General features: G+C 43.0%; 1 protein-coding gene across 2 annotated transcripts; it reads left to right on the top strand.

Moving 5' to 3' along the window:
• Nucleotides 1-6,159: 6,159 nt before the first annotated feature.
• LOC112875951 (arginine/serine-rich coiled-coil protein 2) lies at nt 6,160-15,198 on the top strand. 2 transcript variants are annotated; one of them, XM_025939960.1, is made up of 8 exons: nt 6,160-6,475; nt 6,562-6,791; nt 6,916-6,996; nt 13,075-13,754; nt 13,841-13,948; nt 14,400-14,503; nt 14,606-14,674; nt 14,789-15,198. In XM_025939960.1, exons 4-8 carry the CDS (start codon nt 13,076-13,078, stop codon nt 15,080-15,082), a joined length of 1,254 nt encoding a protein of 417 aa, XP_025795745.1. In that variant the 5' UTR covers nt 6,160-6,475; nt 6,562-6,791; nt 6,916-6,996; nt 13,075; the 3' UTR covers nt 15,083-15,198. The 2 variants fall into 2 exon arrangements, with proteins under 2 accessions (XP_025795745.1, XP_025795746.1); XM_025939961.1 differs by lacking the exon at nt 6,160-6,475 and having other exon boundaries at nt 6,566-6,791; nt 14,826-15,198.
• Nucleotides 15,199-16,884: the final 1,686 nt, after the last annotated feature.

The following is a 16,884-nucleotide window of genomic DNA, read 5'->3' as shown; positions in this document are numbered from 1 at the left end:
ACGGTATGTGGCTAGTACTTTCAAACACTTGACCACCACTACCACACACTGCGGCCTTATCAAATTGATCAACACAGACGGGGTACCATTCCAAGCCATGATACTGCACATAACCCCGTCCGTGATCCTTATAGTGATTGCAGAAAAGTAAACAATCAACTCCTATATCACGCGAGTGACAGGAAATCACTCGACTTCTGCCGGTACTATTAGCAGAGCATCTACTCGATAAAGACTCGAAAACATTACATAGGTACCTAGGTTTCATGCAACTAAGGTTTCATAACAACTCCTAGCACTTAATGTACAAGGTAGATATATAACAATAAGTGCATAATTTAAAATACTGGATTATGCACCGGGGCTTGCCTTCACTGGTGAGGCTGGGGTTAGTGATGTCAATATCATCCGAACCTTGGTTCAGGGCTTTGGAAAGATCTTCGGCAATGTTCACTTGAGCTTCAGAAATACCCTCGTCGAGTTCCGGGATTAGCTCGTAGGTACCGTCGGCGAGTGTCGTCAAATCTACATGATATGCAATTATTTGAAGCAAATGGTTATTATTTTACTATTTTATTTTTACGATAAAGTTGCAATCCAACAAGAATACATTAAATACATCCCTTCAAGACTTAACTAATTTGTACAAACAACAAAAAGATTTGAAAGAAATAAACTTAAGTAGAGTTTCTGGTGTAAAAACTTTGTTCAAAACGGCTATTTGGTGAAGGTTACTACAGAGCTGATCGTATCTACTTCACAGCATATTTTTCAGACAACTTATCTAGCCGATTGGGGTGTGCATCGGCTGTGATTTTTTTCTTCAGCAAAAGTAGCCGATAAAGCTGTAGCCGATCGACGTGTAGTCGATGGACGTGTGGCCGATGGGTGTGTAGCTGACAGGCATGTATCTTACAGACGTGTAGCCGATTGATTCCTGGTATTTTACAGAAAAGACCCTAGAAAGAAACAAAGACTTGCATTTGGGTCCTTAATCGACTTGAACAGAAGAAGTCGAGCGGTGGCGATCAAAATTTCGGCGAGGAGGCTCACTGGTGGCAAGGGGAAGGTGGAAAAAAAGTTTAGGAGCTCACAACAGACTTGGGGTTGTCTGGAATCGTAGAAGGGAAGCTCGGAGGCGGCGGTTCGACTAGAGACAGAGCCGGTGCGGCGAGGTTCCGAGGGCGACGGCGGTGTTCTGGCGACCGGAGTGCAGGAAGGCGAAGGGGAATTGGTCAGGGAGCTTCGGCGTGGAGATGTGGTGCTGATGATGCTCTTGGCGAGGGAGAAGAAGGGATGGAACTTCAGTTCGACTAGAAATAGGACGGCGGCGGAGAGTGAGATCGCCGGCGCAGCGTTCTGGGCTGCGCGTGCGCGGGAGGAGGAAGAAGAGCGGATCAGGAAGGAACAATGAAATGCGGTGGTGCTGGTGGAGCATGAAATTGGAGAGGAGGAGCAGTGGAGACGGCTAACGGCGATGGATAGAGAAGCTCCGGTGAAGTAGTCGAGCGGGGAAAAGAACAGGAATGCGGGTGCGCGCGAGGGAAAAGAAGAAAGGAGAAGTTTACTGGGCATGTTCCCAAGCTAAAAAGAGGCACGCGGGCGAGCAGCAAGCAGTTGCTAATGGTCGACGTCGCGCGTGGTGGCTCGGGTGGCAAGCGGTGCGACGCGTCCGCGCGAGGAGGAACCAGCGGGGTCGGTTGAGAGGCGGGCGGGCAAGCTGGGGCCCAGGTGGCGCAGGAAGAGCGGCAAGGGGGCAGCTGGCAGCCGAGGAAAATGCCGGCGATGGGCGGTGGGCGGCGCCGCAGAGAAAAAGAGAGGGGGAAGCAGGAGGAAGAAGATGAGGACCTGTTCGTAAATTTTGCAAAAATTCAAGGAGTTCACTGTAAAGTAAAATTTTCTTCCAATCTATAGCTCTAATGAAAATATACCCAAAATCAAAAGTGTAGAGCTTAAAAAGATCTATCACTTTACTTTAGGGTCCAACTTCAAAACAGTTAGGGTTTTGAAATTATTTTCTAAAAACCAACAAATCATTCAATTTCAAATAAATCCAAAATAAGTTTTACCCTTTCAATGAAGCCTTGGAGTATTTACACTTCTTACAGTGGTTAAAGAGTAAAAACTTACATTTGCAAATCAACCCTTCATACATTTTGAAATTATTTCCCATTTACACACAATTTACAAAAAGAACCCTAAATTTTCCAATATTACAGAAATACCCTTTAATGTGTATTTAAGTTTTTAAAGGCATTCATCAAAACAAACACAAACTTCACACTAACAAGCATAACTTCATACTAGAAATTAGTGTGCCTAGCTCCTAAGTACCTAAAATGTCACACGACAGGGGTGTCATTGAGCTAAGATTTGTTTGTATTCCTATGTAAACTAGCGAGTCACTGCCAGTCATTAGGATTTAGTGTGTTAGGTTTTCGGGTTCCCTTTCTTTAGGATTTAGAGATAGGGTTTCTAGTTGAGGATTTAAGGTTTATATTAATGCTTTTAGGGTTTAGGATGCAATGAACTCCTTATAAAATTTGCCCCATAAACCTTTCTAAAAAATATGCAGTGTGTTGGGATTGTCTACCTGACTACCTTTAATGGGGTTTATGTAGTGATTCGACTTGAGCATAATATTCATTGCAATAAAAATATGGATGTGAATTGTTCATTTATTTGGTCCAAGTAGAATTCATCCATCTACTTCACAAAATAGATCTTGCACAGAGGTGGGAGTTGTAGAAAAGAAATCAGAATTTTCACTAAACAAAAGATGAAATAATCATTCTGTGGAAGGTGAGCTCAAATATTGGGTTGGGAGTTGGGTAATTGTCAATGGATCATGGTAAAGAGATCTCGCACATTGCACCCTGCAGCAAGTATATTTTAAGTTTTGGCAATTTTCTGTATTTTATGCCTTTTTTATGCTTGGGGAAGTTGAAATTTTGTTAAGAACTTATAAGAAGATGCAATTCTCTATCTTATTTCCAGTCTATGAGCATTGTTTTTTCCCCTTAATTTTATGTAGCACAGTTCCAAAAAAAATAACAATGCTTCCACATTTGGCACTAAAATTGATTGGATAAAAAGGAGAGTTAGTAGATGAATACCTTCATCCAAAGCGAGGGACACACTTACCCCCTCAATAATGATTATGCAATTTGTCATTTGGTGTTGCAGATTGGGGCACACTTACTTTTTGGTTGCACAGAGCTATAATGATTATGCAATTTGTCATTTGGTGTTGCAGATTGGGGCACACTTATTTTTTGGTTGCACAGAGCTTTCTATACCATATATGCTTCATCAGATGTGTGATGTTTGAATCCTTATTAAGTATATTAAGGTGGCCTGAACATTTCTAAACAATTAACAATATAATTTCCTTTCCAGCAGCAAAAGCATATTTGTCTAATATTAATTATTTGATAACTGAAACTCTGATTAGTAAAGCATGTGATTTTTGTGCTGTTTGTCATTATACAACAATAGTCAAAGATGCAAGCATGTGACTTAGCATGCATTTTCTGTTTCTTATCCTTGGCAATCAAAAAAAAAATATAGTTACTATAATTTTATTTATGCAGGAAGCTCTGTTTCATCAGATTGAAAGTGCTAGCTCCATATTCATCACAAAATTGCTCTAGCTTTCCTAAAAGCCTAGGAGCCAGATCCTGCCTCTGTTCTCACGAGAAATGAACTTATATGCAATATCCTTTTCATGTAGATATAAATTTTCTATGTAGTTGCTAGAAAAATGCAGTATACTTTCTTGATATGTGAGCTATCACTTGAAATTTGTACATATCTAGATACTAATGCGAACTAATTTTTGTGTTGCTGAATACTAATGCAAACTAATTTTTTATGTTGCTAGGCTCAAATGGAACCTATAATGGCTGAACCTGCAAAGGAAGGACAGCTACCAAAGACTCCTGAAGCGATGTGATTTCACCATTTTGATCTAGCAATGTAAATCTATATATGTTTTGGTAGCTATCTTTTTTTAGGAAATTTGGGTAGCTATTTTGAGTGTGATGTGTTGTGCTGTGAATGGGCTACAATTTTGGCCGAGTTTTCACAATGAAATGGGCTTGCAATTAGGTTTAATCCCATAATATATTGCTCATTAAATGGGCCTTGATAAACTACTAGACTTTTTTTGACGAATCAAATCATCACAAATAGGCTTGCCACATAGGATCTTAGTCATCCCCACGTCACATGGTGATGCAATTTTTTGAAGTTTCTTATCCTACGTGCCACCTGCTTAGTCATCCATGGTTAAGATTTTATGATACTTTATTGGTTCAATACTGACGAAAGGTGAGCATCATAAATGAGTGACGATAGAAGGATCGTCATAAAATTTGTGATGAAAAAACATATTTTCATCACAAAATATCTTTTGCTACGCATGATTGACGATTGGATTTTCATCACGCTAGTATCACAAATTGCAAAACATGATGAAATTTTAGTTTTTGTGACATAAATAAAACGTCACCTATTAAAGGATTTCTTGTAGTGCTAAAGCAATAATTTAGCGAAATGGAAACAAAAATAGTGGTGAGCTACCCTTTATTTCAATATATCTGACATTGAAGAAAATGAAATAAATCTTTGTTAACTTATAGAGACGGAATATTAAGTGTTTAGATATGTGGCAGAACAAAATCTAACAATACCATTGGTTCACTTCACTTTTTCATAATCTTTACCACGTAAATATGGTATTTAATGGTTATACATAACAGTAAGGAAGCAACCACGCGCCTAAGAAGTTCATAAGTGCAAAACTGGAGACCAAGATGCAGATTAAATAAAAAAATCCGAATACACTTCGCCTATGTGCAAATATTGAAACAACCATAACATAAAACTAAATCAAGAAACTCATCAGGATCCCTAAATTAGCATTGACATATTATCATTCAACTACTATTGCAAGCACTGATCAGAACACCAATTTTTTGGCTACTAAAAACTAAAAAACACCAAATGTTTCATGTAATCTCTAATGAAACGATATAATATGTTGAGAAACGCCAGTAATGTAATAAAAGCAAACTAGCACCTGCAATAATTATATTTATTTTTAATTATAAAAATAATTATAATTTTAGAAAATACCTTCACCACCCGTCGGTAATTTGGATCTGGTGGTGAAAACAAATATCACAACCGTGTTGAACTGTTGATATTGGGTAGGCGGTGAAGGACCGAACCATAAAAGGCATGCGTTCCTTCTTCCCCATTCAGCTTGTTGCTCGCATTGTGCTCCGGCCCGCGCTTCACGCCCCGCCACCGCCTCTCGCAGCAACTCCACCCGGTCTCACCCTTGGCGTGGCTGCCGATGCCTCCCGTCGTAGATCCGCCAGCTCTTGCCCTCGGCGCGGCTGCCGACACCTTCCTACCATTGCCCCCGCCTTCCCTCCCTCACCCACGACACCTTTGTGTCGTGTTCGCCCGGGTCTCTTCTCCACGCGCGGCCTCTTCGGGCGCCACCGCACCATGGCCTCCCGGCAGCTGCGCCAGAGCAGGTCATCGAGGTAAGCAGCAGCGCTCGCATCCTCCCCTCTGGAGCCCTCACGCATGCGGGCTTCGTTGCATGCGGATTTGGCTCCCTACACAGGTGCTGGAGTTGGTGGCATTTATGGATTTACTAGAAACTAGTGATATTTGAATAGTGTTTGGTTGGGCTAATTATAACGTGACCCGCTTACTGCGGATATTATCCCGATTACTTGCTGTTACTTATCATTATTTTGTTCGTTCCTTAATCGATTATAGTAGTATCGGATACCGGCCTATACAACACTGGTACCACTCTCTGACCTTTATTAGATATCGCACCCGCCTGATAAATTTTGATATTTGACACTAAATTTGCACCCGTCACGTCTTTTAATTTTAATTCGTAAGTCTTTCACAATATAACCCTCATATTTGGGATTTCAACTCCTTTTCTCTATTTCTTCTATTTTCTTTTTTCCTTTGATTTTACAACCTTGCTGAAAGGACAACTTTGCCTGCTGAAAGGGACGCTTCCTCCTTCCACATGGCTGCCCGATTGGTCGCCGACATCCCGTAGCCGCCGGCGTGGCGGAGCTGCTACGTGCCCAGCCGGTACAGCGTGGCGGGGCCTCCCTCGCACTTGGGCACCCCACGGAGGCGGAGGAACAGCATGGACGTGCCGTGGTGGCTGCCGGCGTGCGCGTCTGTGGGGGCGCGGCGAGGATGGCATCTTCAGCTGGCACTCCGGGACAACGACGAGGGGGGTGCCAAGTGGAAGGAAGAGGAGACGGTGAAGATGCTGCGGCCGTCGGTGTGGCTCACGGAGGACTTCCCGCTGAGCGTCGAGGAGTTCCTGCCGCTGCTGGACATCCTGGCCAGCCGCGTGCGCGCCGTACGCCGGCTCCGCGAGCTGCTCACCACCAAGTTCCGACCAGGGACGTTCCCCATGAAGGTAAATTCTGCTCTCTTTTTTTTTATATGCTAATTCTGCTTTCTTGCTAATTCAAGAACACAATTGCTGGGCCTCTCCGCTGAAAGGCTGCTGGGTCCAATCGGTGCAAAAGGATAAGTGAGGGGCAAAGTCGTCCTTTCAGTGGGGCTGTAAAATTAAAAGGAAAAAGAAAATAACAGAAATAGAGAAAAATAGATGAAAACTCCGCCCTCTCCCTCGACTCCGCCTTCTCCCTCGCAGGCACGCACGACTCCTCTCTTCTTCGCGCCGCCGCCGAAATCCACGCCGGCGGCTCCTGCTGCGCCGCATCTCACTGGTGAGGACCATCCTTCCTCTCCCCCTCTCGCTCTCCCTCCCCCTCTCCCTCTCTCTTCTGCATCCCGCTCCACCCCAACATTTTCCGCAAACCCTAACATGTCCTATGTTCTTGATTTTGACAGAAATTCTCAGCGAAAGGGCAAGCTCCGCGAGGGGGTCGGGGGAGAAGACGACCTGCATCAAACGGATTGAGGATCTGTAAGGTGTGTGTGTTCTTCCTACCCCTCCGAGCGCCTTCATGTGAAAGTGGTGTCTGATTTTGCATCCCGTTCAGTTCTTTTTTTCTGAGAGATAGGGAGAGAGGGAGAGAGAATTTTGCTGCGACAAATTCATGCTGTCAGGATGCTATGATAGCTTTTCTCATATGTCATTCTTGCTAGATAGTTGCGGAAAAATCTCACTCATTATGTTACTGGATTAAACAGCTTACTTCCTTTGGCTGATCTGCCGCTTCGTTTCTCTGCATGGTGAATGATGCTTTTTGTTTAATGTGGCCTTGCCTGTTTGTTTGGGTTGAACTAGAGATATGCCTTGTAGTACTATGGCTCCTTTCTAATTTTATAATGTGCTAGTTTTTCACAGCAATATGGCTCCTCTTCCATTAACTACATGAATGAAGAGAAATTTGGCCCGTAGATATATGACGTCTACCATCCTGCTTATGTATTATTATATCTTGGCATTGTCAGTACTGTCATATAAGTAGCTAGCAGGACTGTCATATAAGTAGCTAATGGACGGATGGCTCAGGGGTTGGGGAGAGTGATTGCCGTTGGATCATCCACTGGACAGGGTTTCCTTCCTCATTAGCAGCTTATGGGAGGCTAGTAGTAGTAGCTTAGTTTACTTGATGCTGTTGATTAGGTTGTCAGTCATTTTTGGGGTATGTGTGTTGGAGACTTATTATGCATGGTTGTCGTGGTGTTTTCAATTGTAATCTCCCTCCGGTTAAGCTGAAGAAAATATTTGCAAGGGAGCTTTACCCTTTGCAGATGCAAGAACATTGTTTGTGAGCTGTACTCGCTGTTTCTATTTATTAACCTATCAAGTACTATAGTATGCAATGATGTTAGTGCGGTGCTCTTGCATCTGTTTGCTCCAGCTGGGCTTTGATTCGTGCAGCAAACATATGTTGGATAGAGAACCAACAACATTGACTGTAGTTATCAAATAGTGCCACTTTCATTATTTGTTCGGCCATGGATTTCCATCGACGCTTTGCTCCTTGTGATCCAGATTTTACCTTTACTTCTTTTCCTTACAACAACAACAACTTAGCCTTTTGTCCCAAGCAAGTTGGGGTAGGCTAGAGATGAAACCCACAGAAAATAAGAATAAGAAACACAAAAAGGGTACAAGCCAAAGGGAGAGTTAGGGGTTAAACAAAAAGAAACAAAGGTCACGGTTCATGTACGTTAATTGCTAATCTCCAAGCGCTCCTATCCATAGCTAATTCTTTAGCGATATTCCACTCCTTAAGGTCTCTCTTGACCGTCTCGTCCCAAGTTAGTCTAGGTCTACCTCTACCTCTCCTTACATTATCGCCCCGCTTTAAAACTCCACTACGCACCGGCGCCTCGAGAGGCCTCCGTTGTACATGTCCAAACCATCTCAACCGATGTTGAATCAACTTCTCCTCGATAGGTGCCACCCCGACCCTATCTCGAATCTCTTCGTTCCGGACTCTATCCCTTCTTGTATGCCCGCAGAACCAACGCAGCATACGCATCTCTGCTACACTCAGTTGCTGGACATGTCGTCTTTTTGTAGGCCAACATTCAGCACCGTATAGCATCGCCGGGCGAATCGCCGTCCTATAGAACTTACCTTTTAGCCTCTGTGGCACCTTCTTGTCACAGAGGACGCCAGAAGCCTGCCGCCACTTCAACCAACCGGCTGAAATTCTATGCCTAACATCTTCATCAATGTCTCCATCTTTCTGAAGCATTGATCCTAGATACCGAAAAGTATCCTTCTTGGCCACCACTTGACGTTCGAGGCTAACGTCCCCATCCTCATGCCTAGTCGGGCTAAAGTCGCACATCATATACTCGGTCTTGGTCCTACTCAGTCTGAACCGCCTCGACTCTAACATGTGTCTCCACAGCTCCAACTTCGTATTAATCCCTGCCCTACTCTCGTCAACTAGCACCACATCATCAGCAAAGAGCATACACCAAGGGATATCACCCTGTATGTCCCTTGTGACCTCATTCATCACCAAAGCAAATAGATAAGGGCTCAATGCTGACCCCTGATGTAGCCCTATTTTAATTGGAAAGTCACTGGTATCGCCATCACATGTTCGAACACAAGTCATCGCATCCTTGTACATATCCTTGATGAGGGTAATATACTTAGTTGGGACTTTGTGTTTTTTCAAGGCCCACCACATGACGTCTCTCGGTACTTTGTCATACGCCTTCTCTAGGTCAATAAAGACCATGTGTAAGTCCTTCTTCTCCTCTCTATATCTCCCCATCAACTGTTGTACTAAGAAAATCGCCTCCATGGTCGACCTCCCAGGCATGAACCCAAACTGGTTTTGGGTCATCCTTGTCAATCTTCTTAGGCGATGCTCGATAACCCTCTCCCAAAGCTTCATCGTATGGCTCATCAGCTTAATCCCCCGGTAGTTAGTACAACTTTGAACATATCCCTTGTTCTTGAAGATCGGTACTAATATACTTCTCCTCCATTCCTCCGGCATCTTGTTTGACCCGAAAATTAGGTTAAAAAGCTTAGTTAACCATAGTACCGCCCTCTCGCCCAGGCATCTCCACACCTCAATAGGGATGCTATCAGGACCCATCGCTTTACCTCCCTTCATCCTCTTCAAAGCCTTCCCGATCTCTGCCTCCTGAATCCTCCTCACAAAGCGTTTGTTGGTATCATCAGATGAGTCGTCCAACTCGAAGGTACGACCCTCATTTTCCCCATTAAACAACTTGTCGAAGTATTCTCGCCATCTGTCCTTGATCTCCTCATCCTTCACCAGAAGTCGATCTGTCCCATCCTTGATGCATTTGATTTGGTTTATGTCCCTTGTCTTCCTCTCACGGGTCCTAGCAATTCTATAAATGTCCTTCTCTCCTTCCTTCGTACCTAGCCGTTGATAAAGGTCATCAAAAGCCTGACCTTTCACTACACTTACAGCTCGCTTTGCAGACCTCTTCGCTAGTCTATAGCCCTCGATGTTGATTGCGCTCTTGTCGAGGTGAAGGCGTTTGAAACACTCTTTCTTCTCCTTAATAGCCCTTTGTACCTCGTCATTCCACCACCAAGTCTCTTTCACTTCCTGCTTGCCTCCCCTACTCGCACCAAACACTTCTAAGGCCACCTTCCGAACACATGTTGCCATCTTTAGCCACATATCATCTATATCTGTTCCTTCTTCCCAAGGCCCCTCGCCTAGTATCCTCTCCTCAAACGTTTGTGCCTCTTCCCCTCTAAGCTTCCACCACTTCGTTCTCGCAATCTTGGCACGTTTGTCCCGGTGGGCACGTACCCGAAAACGAAAATCCGCCACCACAAGCTTGTGTTGGGGGACAACACACTCCCTAGGTATCACCTTACAATCTAAGTATGCACGTCTATCCTCTCTCCTAGCAAGGATAAAGTCGATTTGGCTCGAGTATTGTCCACTATGGAAAGTTACTAGATGGGACTCCCTCTTTCTAAAGAGGGTATTCGCTAACAGCAGGTCGTAGGCCACCGCAAAATTCAAAACATCCTCCCCCCCTCGTTCCTACTACCATACCCGAAACCCCCGTGTAATCGCTCATATCCTACATTAATCGCTCCCACATGGCCATTGAGGTCTTCTCCTATGAAGAGCTTCTCACTGATAGGCACGGTACTAACCATGCTATCAAGGTCTTCCCAAAACTGACTCTTGGAGCTCTCACTAAGACCTACCTGAGGGGCATAGGCACTGATCACATTCAGAACCAAATCTCCAATGACCAACCGCACTAGGATAATCTGGTCGCCTTGCCTCCTAACATCTACAACTCCATCCTTAAGGCTCTTATCGATCAAGATGCCTACACCATTCCTACCCGAAGTTGTCCCCGTGTACCAGAGCTTGAAGCTAGAACCCTCCACCTCCTTCGCCTTCTGGCCCTTCCATTTAGTCTCCTGCACGCATAGAATATTTACACGCCTCCTAATTGCTACATCGACTAGTTCTCTTAACTTACCTGTTAGAGACCCTACGTTCCAACTACCTAGACGAATTCTAGTTGGCTCGGCTAGCTTCCTTACCCTGCGCACCCGTCGAGAGAAATGCGAAGACCCTTGCTCATTTTTCACTACACCCGGGCGCAGATGTAGCGCGCCACAGAGGCTGCGACGATCCGACCCTTGCTCACTTATCATCGTACCCGGATCACGATACGACGCGCCCCTGAGGGGATGACGACCCGGCCCTTGCCCATTTAACACCACACCCGGGTTCCGATGTAGCGGGTCGCTAAGAGGGTTACGCCCCAACGAATTTCTTATGGGTTTCATTTCCATTTGAGTGGCTGATTTTTTACGCTAGTTCGCCAGACCTAACACAACCCTCCACATTTTCTCATCGCGGGCTTGGGACCGGCAAAGGCAGTGTTCTTTACTTCTTTTCCTTGTGTTCTAATTTTGAACTGTACTATTTTTGTACAGCACTATGGTTCGTCTTCCATTAACTACATGTACACGGAAGAGAAATTTGGCTCTTAGAAATATATCTTCCGCGATCGTGCTTATGTATTATTACATCTTGTTTTTTGTTAGTAATGTCATATAAGTGGAAGTGTTGGAAAATAGAAAGGAGGATAGAAGTCAGAGAACTTAGAAGCCAACGTTTGTACAGTTTATTTATGAGAGAGCTTAGAAGTCAATGTCATATAAGTAGCTAACAGAGGGTTAGCTCAGGGGTGTCCAATTCCACCTTCATTAGCTGTGGCTGTTGTACATCAAGTCTGGAACTAGACAAGCGTTTAGAACAGGGTACACATTGCTACTGCTACAGGTAATTGCGTCCCATGATCAGTTGTTTCGAAGTTTTCATCACTAGTTGACTTGATTCTCTGGAATGATTTTCACTGACGACCAGATAAAATAATATTAGTTTCAGTAGCTATCAAACTGCTGGCGGTCTGATCTCCTTGCTACTGCATGCACAGAAAGGGCTCGGTAGAGATCTGAATGGAACTATTCGACGCAATATGGTTTTGATATCTACTGAATATGTCTCTAAGCATTTCATTTGTTAAATAGTACTGGATATGTCTTTGAAAATGAATTTGCATTCATTCTACATCAAGAATGAAACACTTCTTTGAGTAGAGGTTCTATAATTGAAATAACCTGATGGTTATTTGATAGTGTTTTTGATCCCTCATGGTTAACTAACCTGATGGGCAATTAAATATTCTGAGGATTGCATCCAGTCAGATCCCAAGAAAATGTGGCTTAGTCCAAAATTTTTAACTTGCCTGATCCTGGGTTGCTAATTGTATCATCTAGATACTGTCATATTACCTTGCCTCTGTTACATATCCAAATCCTTCTTGTACATATGTTTGTAATTTTTTTTCTCTTCATTAGATGAGGCTCAAAGGAAGAAATGACGAGTAAGCATCAAATTTTCGCTAAGAATATCAGGAGCCAATGTACCAGATCAACCTTGTGCTATATTGTTCATATAAACTTCTGAATTTGCCAATCATTTGAAGTTGGAGCTCTAAGACATTATTGTGTCATCTTTCTGAATTTTTTATGGTTTTGAAGCTCAAAACATATCAGTACGAAACTTGTCATTACTTTTCAACTTTATTTCAGTTTGCCTTGGAACTTACTATATACAGTATAGTTTTTAATTTAAATGTTGCTCGGCGGCTGTTAATTAGCCTGCTCTTCTCTCTTCAATAGAATCAGGAGCCTGCTGTCCTGTAAGCACGACAAAATGTTCTGCTGCTGATTTGGAGACCATGGATGCTTTGTTACGTTTGTGCTGTTCTGTAAGCGTTAGTTCATCAGCAGCCTGCTGCTGTCCGTTACCGTTGTTCCCAGCCAAACGCAGAAAGGAACTGAATAACGTTACCCAAGGCAACCAAACAAAAATCTGGGAATCGGTACTCTGTAACAGATAGCGGGGGTAGCTGATAACATTACCGTTACCACCCCATTGGCTGAACCAAACACTATCTTGGTTTCAAGACTGATTTATCTACTGCATAGTCTAGTATATGCAAACTTTTGTGTTATTGTTAACTGATAGATGCTCCTGAGTGCAGGATGAATTCTAAGCGTAGGAGGAGTCATAGTCCAGTTGAATACAAGGAAGGTTGTGATAAAGATTATGAGACTTCAGGAAGGAAGGATAACTCAAGAGATCTAGAAGAGTCAAAAGATACTAGATTAGGAAGAGGTCATGATTCGGGTAGGCACACTGATAGGCATTCCTTTGGAACATCGCGTGACTCAAAGAGGCATGATGACTATAGGAGGTACCATGATATGTACAGTGATGATTATGGTAGGAGCCATACAAGAGCCTCTCGGTCAGATCGTGAATCAAGGACTGATACCTATTATGATCGCTCAAAGCGTGACTACACGTCTGGTAGATCACGTGGTGACCAGCGAGATATTGACAGTAGGTATGGAGAGAAATCTGTCAGTCGAGATCAGAGGAGTATAAATGAAAGAAAGCAAGACTCCCCTCGTGCGTATCAAAGGAATGATATTGGAGAGTACAACAAATATACAGATGCAAGAAAACAAGAGTACAGAGGTTATGGAGACGACAGAGATCATTGCAGGGTTGTTGATAAGAACAAGGAAACCATTAAGGAGGATGAAGTCCTGAAGAAGAGAGATGGAAAGGAAATTGAGAAAGAAGCTTTGGTGGAAACTAGGGAGAAGAGAAGAAGTCTGTTCAGTTCAACTGGGACAAATACTGATAACCCAGATGGTTAGTTTGTTTTTCTATCCCTTAACTTTCTTGTTGGTGCATAATTTTCTATATACACTCTCAGGGTAAAGTTATGAATTCTACAGATGCCAAACTATCCTCAGTCACAAATGAAGCCTTGGATAACTCTGCAGCAAGCTTAGATGATGGTGCAAATGCAGCTAAAGTTGCAGCTATGAAAGCCGCCGAATTAGGTAAGCATTTCCTCATGGTCATCATGTTTCAACAATTTGTCCATTCCTGTCTTACCTCCAAGACTTGTTTTCTCCTTAGCTGATTGATTTTTCTTTTGTGCTTGTCTTTACATTGGCGCGTTCAACTATCAACAATGCTGCTTGGTATAAAGAAAAGGGAATATTGTATTTCTTGATTTTGATGGGCTGAACATTGCACTGAGCACTGATAACTGATACATAAGAAACTATTTTTCCATACTTCCATGATGGCATCCAGTGAGATAGCCATGATAGTAATCTCTTCCCTGATAATTTGAGTAGTAGCTTGCAGCATTGACCATCTATAATAGTAATCTCTTCCCTAACAATTTGAATAGTAGCTTGCATCATTGACCATCCATGATAGTAATCTCTTCCCTGACAATTTGAGTAGTAGCTTGCATCATTGACCATCCCTGCTTTATGGCAGTGAATAGGAATATTGCTGCATTTGGTGCCGGAACTGGGCGCCTATCCACTGATCAGAAGAAAAAGCTTCTTTGGGGCAACAAAAAGAGTAATACTTCAGAGGAGGTAATCGTCCAGTGAATGGGTGATATTATTATTATTTATTTATTCATTTCATTCAGTTTGTTATAGACAAGTTATCATTTGTTTTTCTCGCTGATACTACAGACAAGTAATCGCTGGGACTTAAATTTGTTTTCTGATCGTGAACGCCAAGAGAAATTTAACAAACTCATGGTAATTCCTCTCCTTCAGGCTGTTTTTTGAATATTTCTGTCCTTCCAAATTTATTTCTTCAGTTTCAGCAGAACATATACCTTACAACTCTGCCATGCACTAACACCGTTTTAGAGTCTGAGGATGCCTTGGTGGCTATGGCTTATTGCAGGGTGTGAAGAACAGTGCCCCGGTTCAGGAGAAAAAGGTTCAGAACATGGACGGGAGCTCAGACGAAGCCAAGAAGCTGGAGGAGCTCGACACCAACCTCGAGAAGCATTATATAGCAGGACTACGCCGAAGAGATGGGAGGACCGTTGGTCTTGGCCTCTAGGGAACTCTGCTTGCAAATGCTATGGAGTCGGAAAATTCGAAAGCCTGCTATGTATAATTTTGATGGCATGTTTATCCAGGCACGCAGACGGTTAACTACATGTTTTATTTACCTATGTTACTGTGTAACTTATTATTCTGGAGGACTGGTTTACTGGTATGTTTGCTTATTATTGATCACAAGCACCACTGCAGCTATTCTTAACAGCAAATGTTGTTTTCTGAGGTCGTCAGCAAGATGAGTCTGGCTTTCTTATTGATATTGGACTCGGATTTTAAGCTTTGGTTGTTAGCTTCACAAGCCTCAGAATCCCTGGCCAGTGCTTTAAAATAGGCTAGGCAGGCGGTATATATGTAGTTGATTCTTAGCATGCAAAGCTTTTTTTCAAAAATAGCTACTAAGAACGGGTCCGTACATTAAATATTTTAACACAACTTTAACGAGAGTTGCTACTTTCTATGTTTGCAACATAAATAGTCATTTTAGTATGGAAAATAATTTATTATATAGCAACATAATTTAACAACTTCCATTTAGAATGTGACCTAGAGATCAATATTTTGTTAATCCGAGAGGTACGGCGAGGCGAATCTTTGCAAGGGAAAAACCAACCATAAGACATGCACATCCCATCAAGCCATACGTCGCAATCTTTTCCTTGGCCTACTGCTAAATGGTGGAACCACCCATCGACCCTCAAGTAACTAGTCCCCATCGATACCAACAAAAGTTAAGGTTCAGCCATGACGTACAGATTAGCTCATGATGGAGAAGCATGATTTTAGGTTCTACATAACTATTTACATAGAATAAACTATAAAAAACATTTTCTGACTAGTATTTTTTAATGTGTAGTTCTTCTCTCGGCAGTGCCAACAAAATTGGTTTCATATTTTTATCTTTTCTGCAGTTTTGGTGCAACGAAGTCGCATCGAATTTTTTCACAACGAACCCACACGATCCGCCGCAGCGAACCCCAAACTCATATTTTAGAGCATCTCATACCGTTTCATTACTCAACAAAATTCGGTGCAAAACGGGCCGAACTGTTATAATTAATGCACAAATTCATGCCACGAAGTCACGTAGAAATTTGCAATGAACACACCGGATTCACCGCATTGTACCCCAAACTCATATTTTGCAGGGTCTCGAACCGTCTCGTTACTGCACGAACTTCGGTGCAAAACGGGTTGAAATGGTGCCATTAAAGCACAAGTTCGTGCATCAAAGACGCGTCGGAATTTTTCGCAATTAACGAACGCACCCGATCCACCCCATTGGACCCCAAACTCATATATTTGGGTATTTCGGACCGTTTCGTTACTGCACAAACATCGGTGAAAATGGGCCGAACTGGTGCTATTAATGCACAAGTTCGTGCAACGAAGTCGCGTCAGAATTTTTTGCAACGAACACACCAGATCCACCCTATTGGACCCAAACTCATATTTTAGGGCGTTTCGGCCTGTGTCGTTACTACACGAACTTCTGCGCAAAACAGACCGAACTAATGCTATTATTGCACAAGTTTGTGCAAAAAAGACGCATCGAAATTTTTCGCAATGAACGCACCCAATCCAACCCATTGGACATGAAATTCATATTTTGGGATGTTTTAGATCATTTCGTTACTGCATGAACTTCGATGCAAAACAAGCCGAACTGGTGCCACTAATGCACAAGTAAGTGCCACAAAGTCGTGTCGGAATTTTTCGCAGCGAACGCACTCGATCCTCCCCATTGGACCCCAAACTCATGTTTTGGGGTGTTTCAGGCTATTTTGTTACTGCACGAAAGTTGGTGCAAAATGGGTTGTACTTTTGCAATTAATGCACAAGTTCATGCAATGAAGTCACTTTGGAACTTTTCGCATTGAACACACCCGATCCACCCC

The sequence above is a fragment of the Panicum hallii genome, chromosome 9 (genome assembly GCF_002211085.1).
Source record: "Panicum hallii strain FIL2 chromosome 9, PHallii_v3.1, whole genome shotgun sequence".
Classification (NCBI taxonomy): domain Eukaryota; kingdom Viridiplantae; phylum Streptophyta; class Magnoliopsida; order Poales; family Poaceae; genus Panicum; species Panicum hallii.
This window is presented reverse-complemented; position numbering and strand designations above follow the sequence as displayed.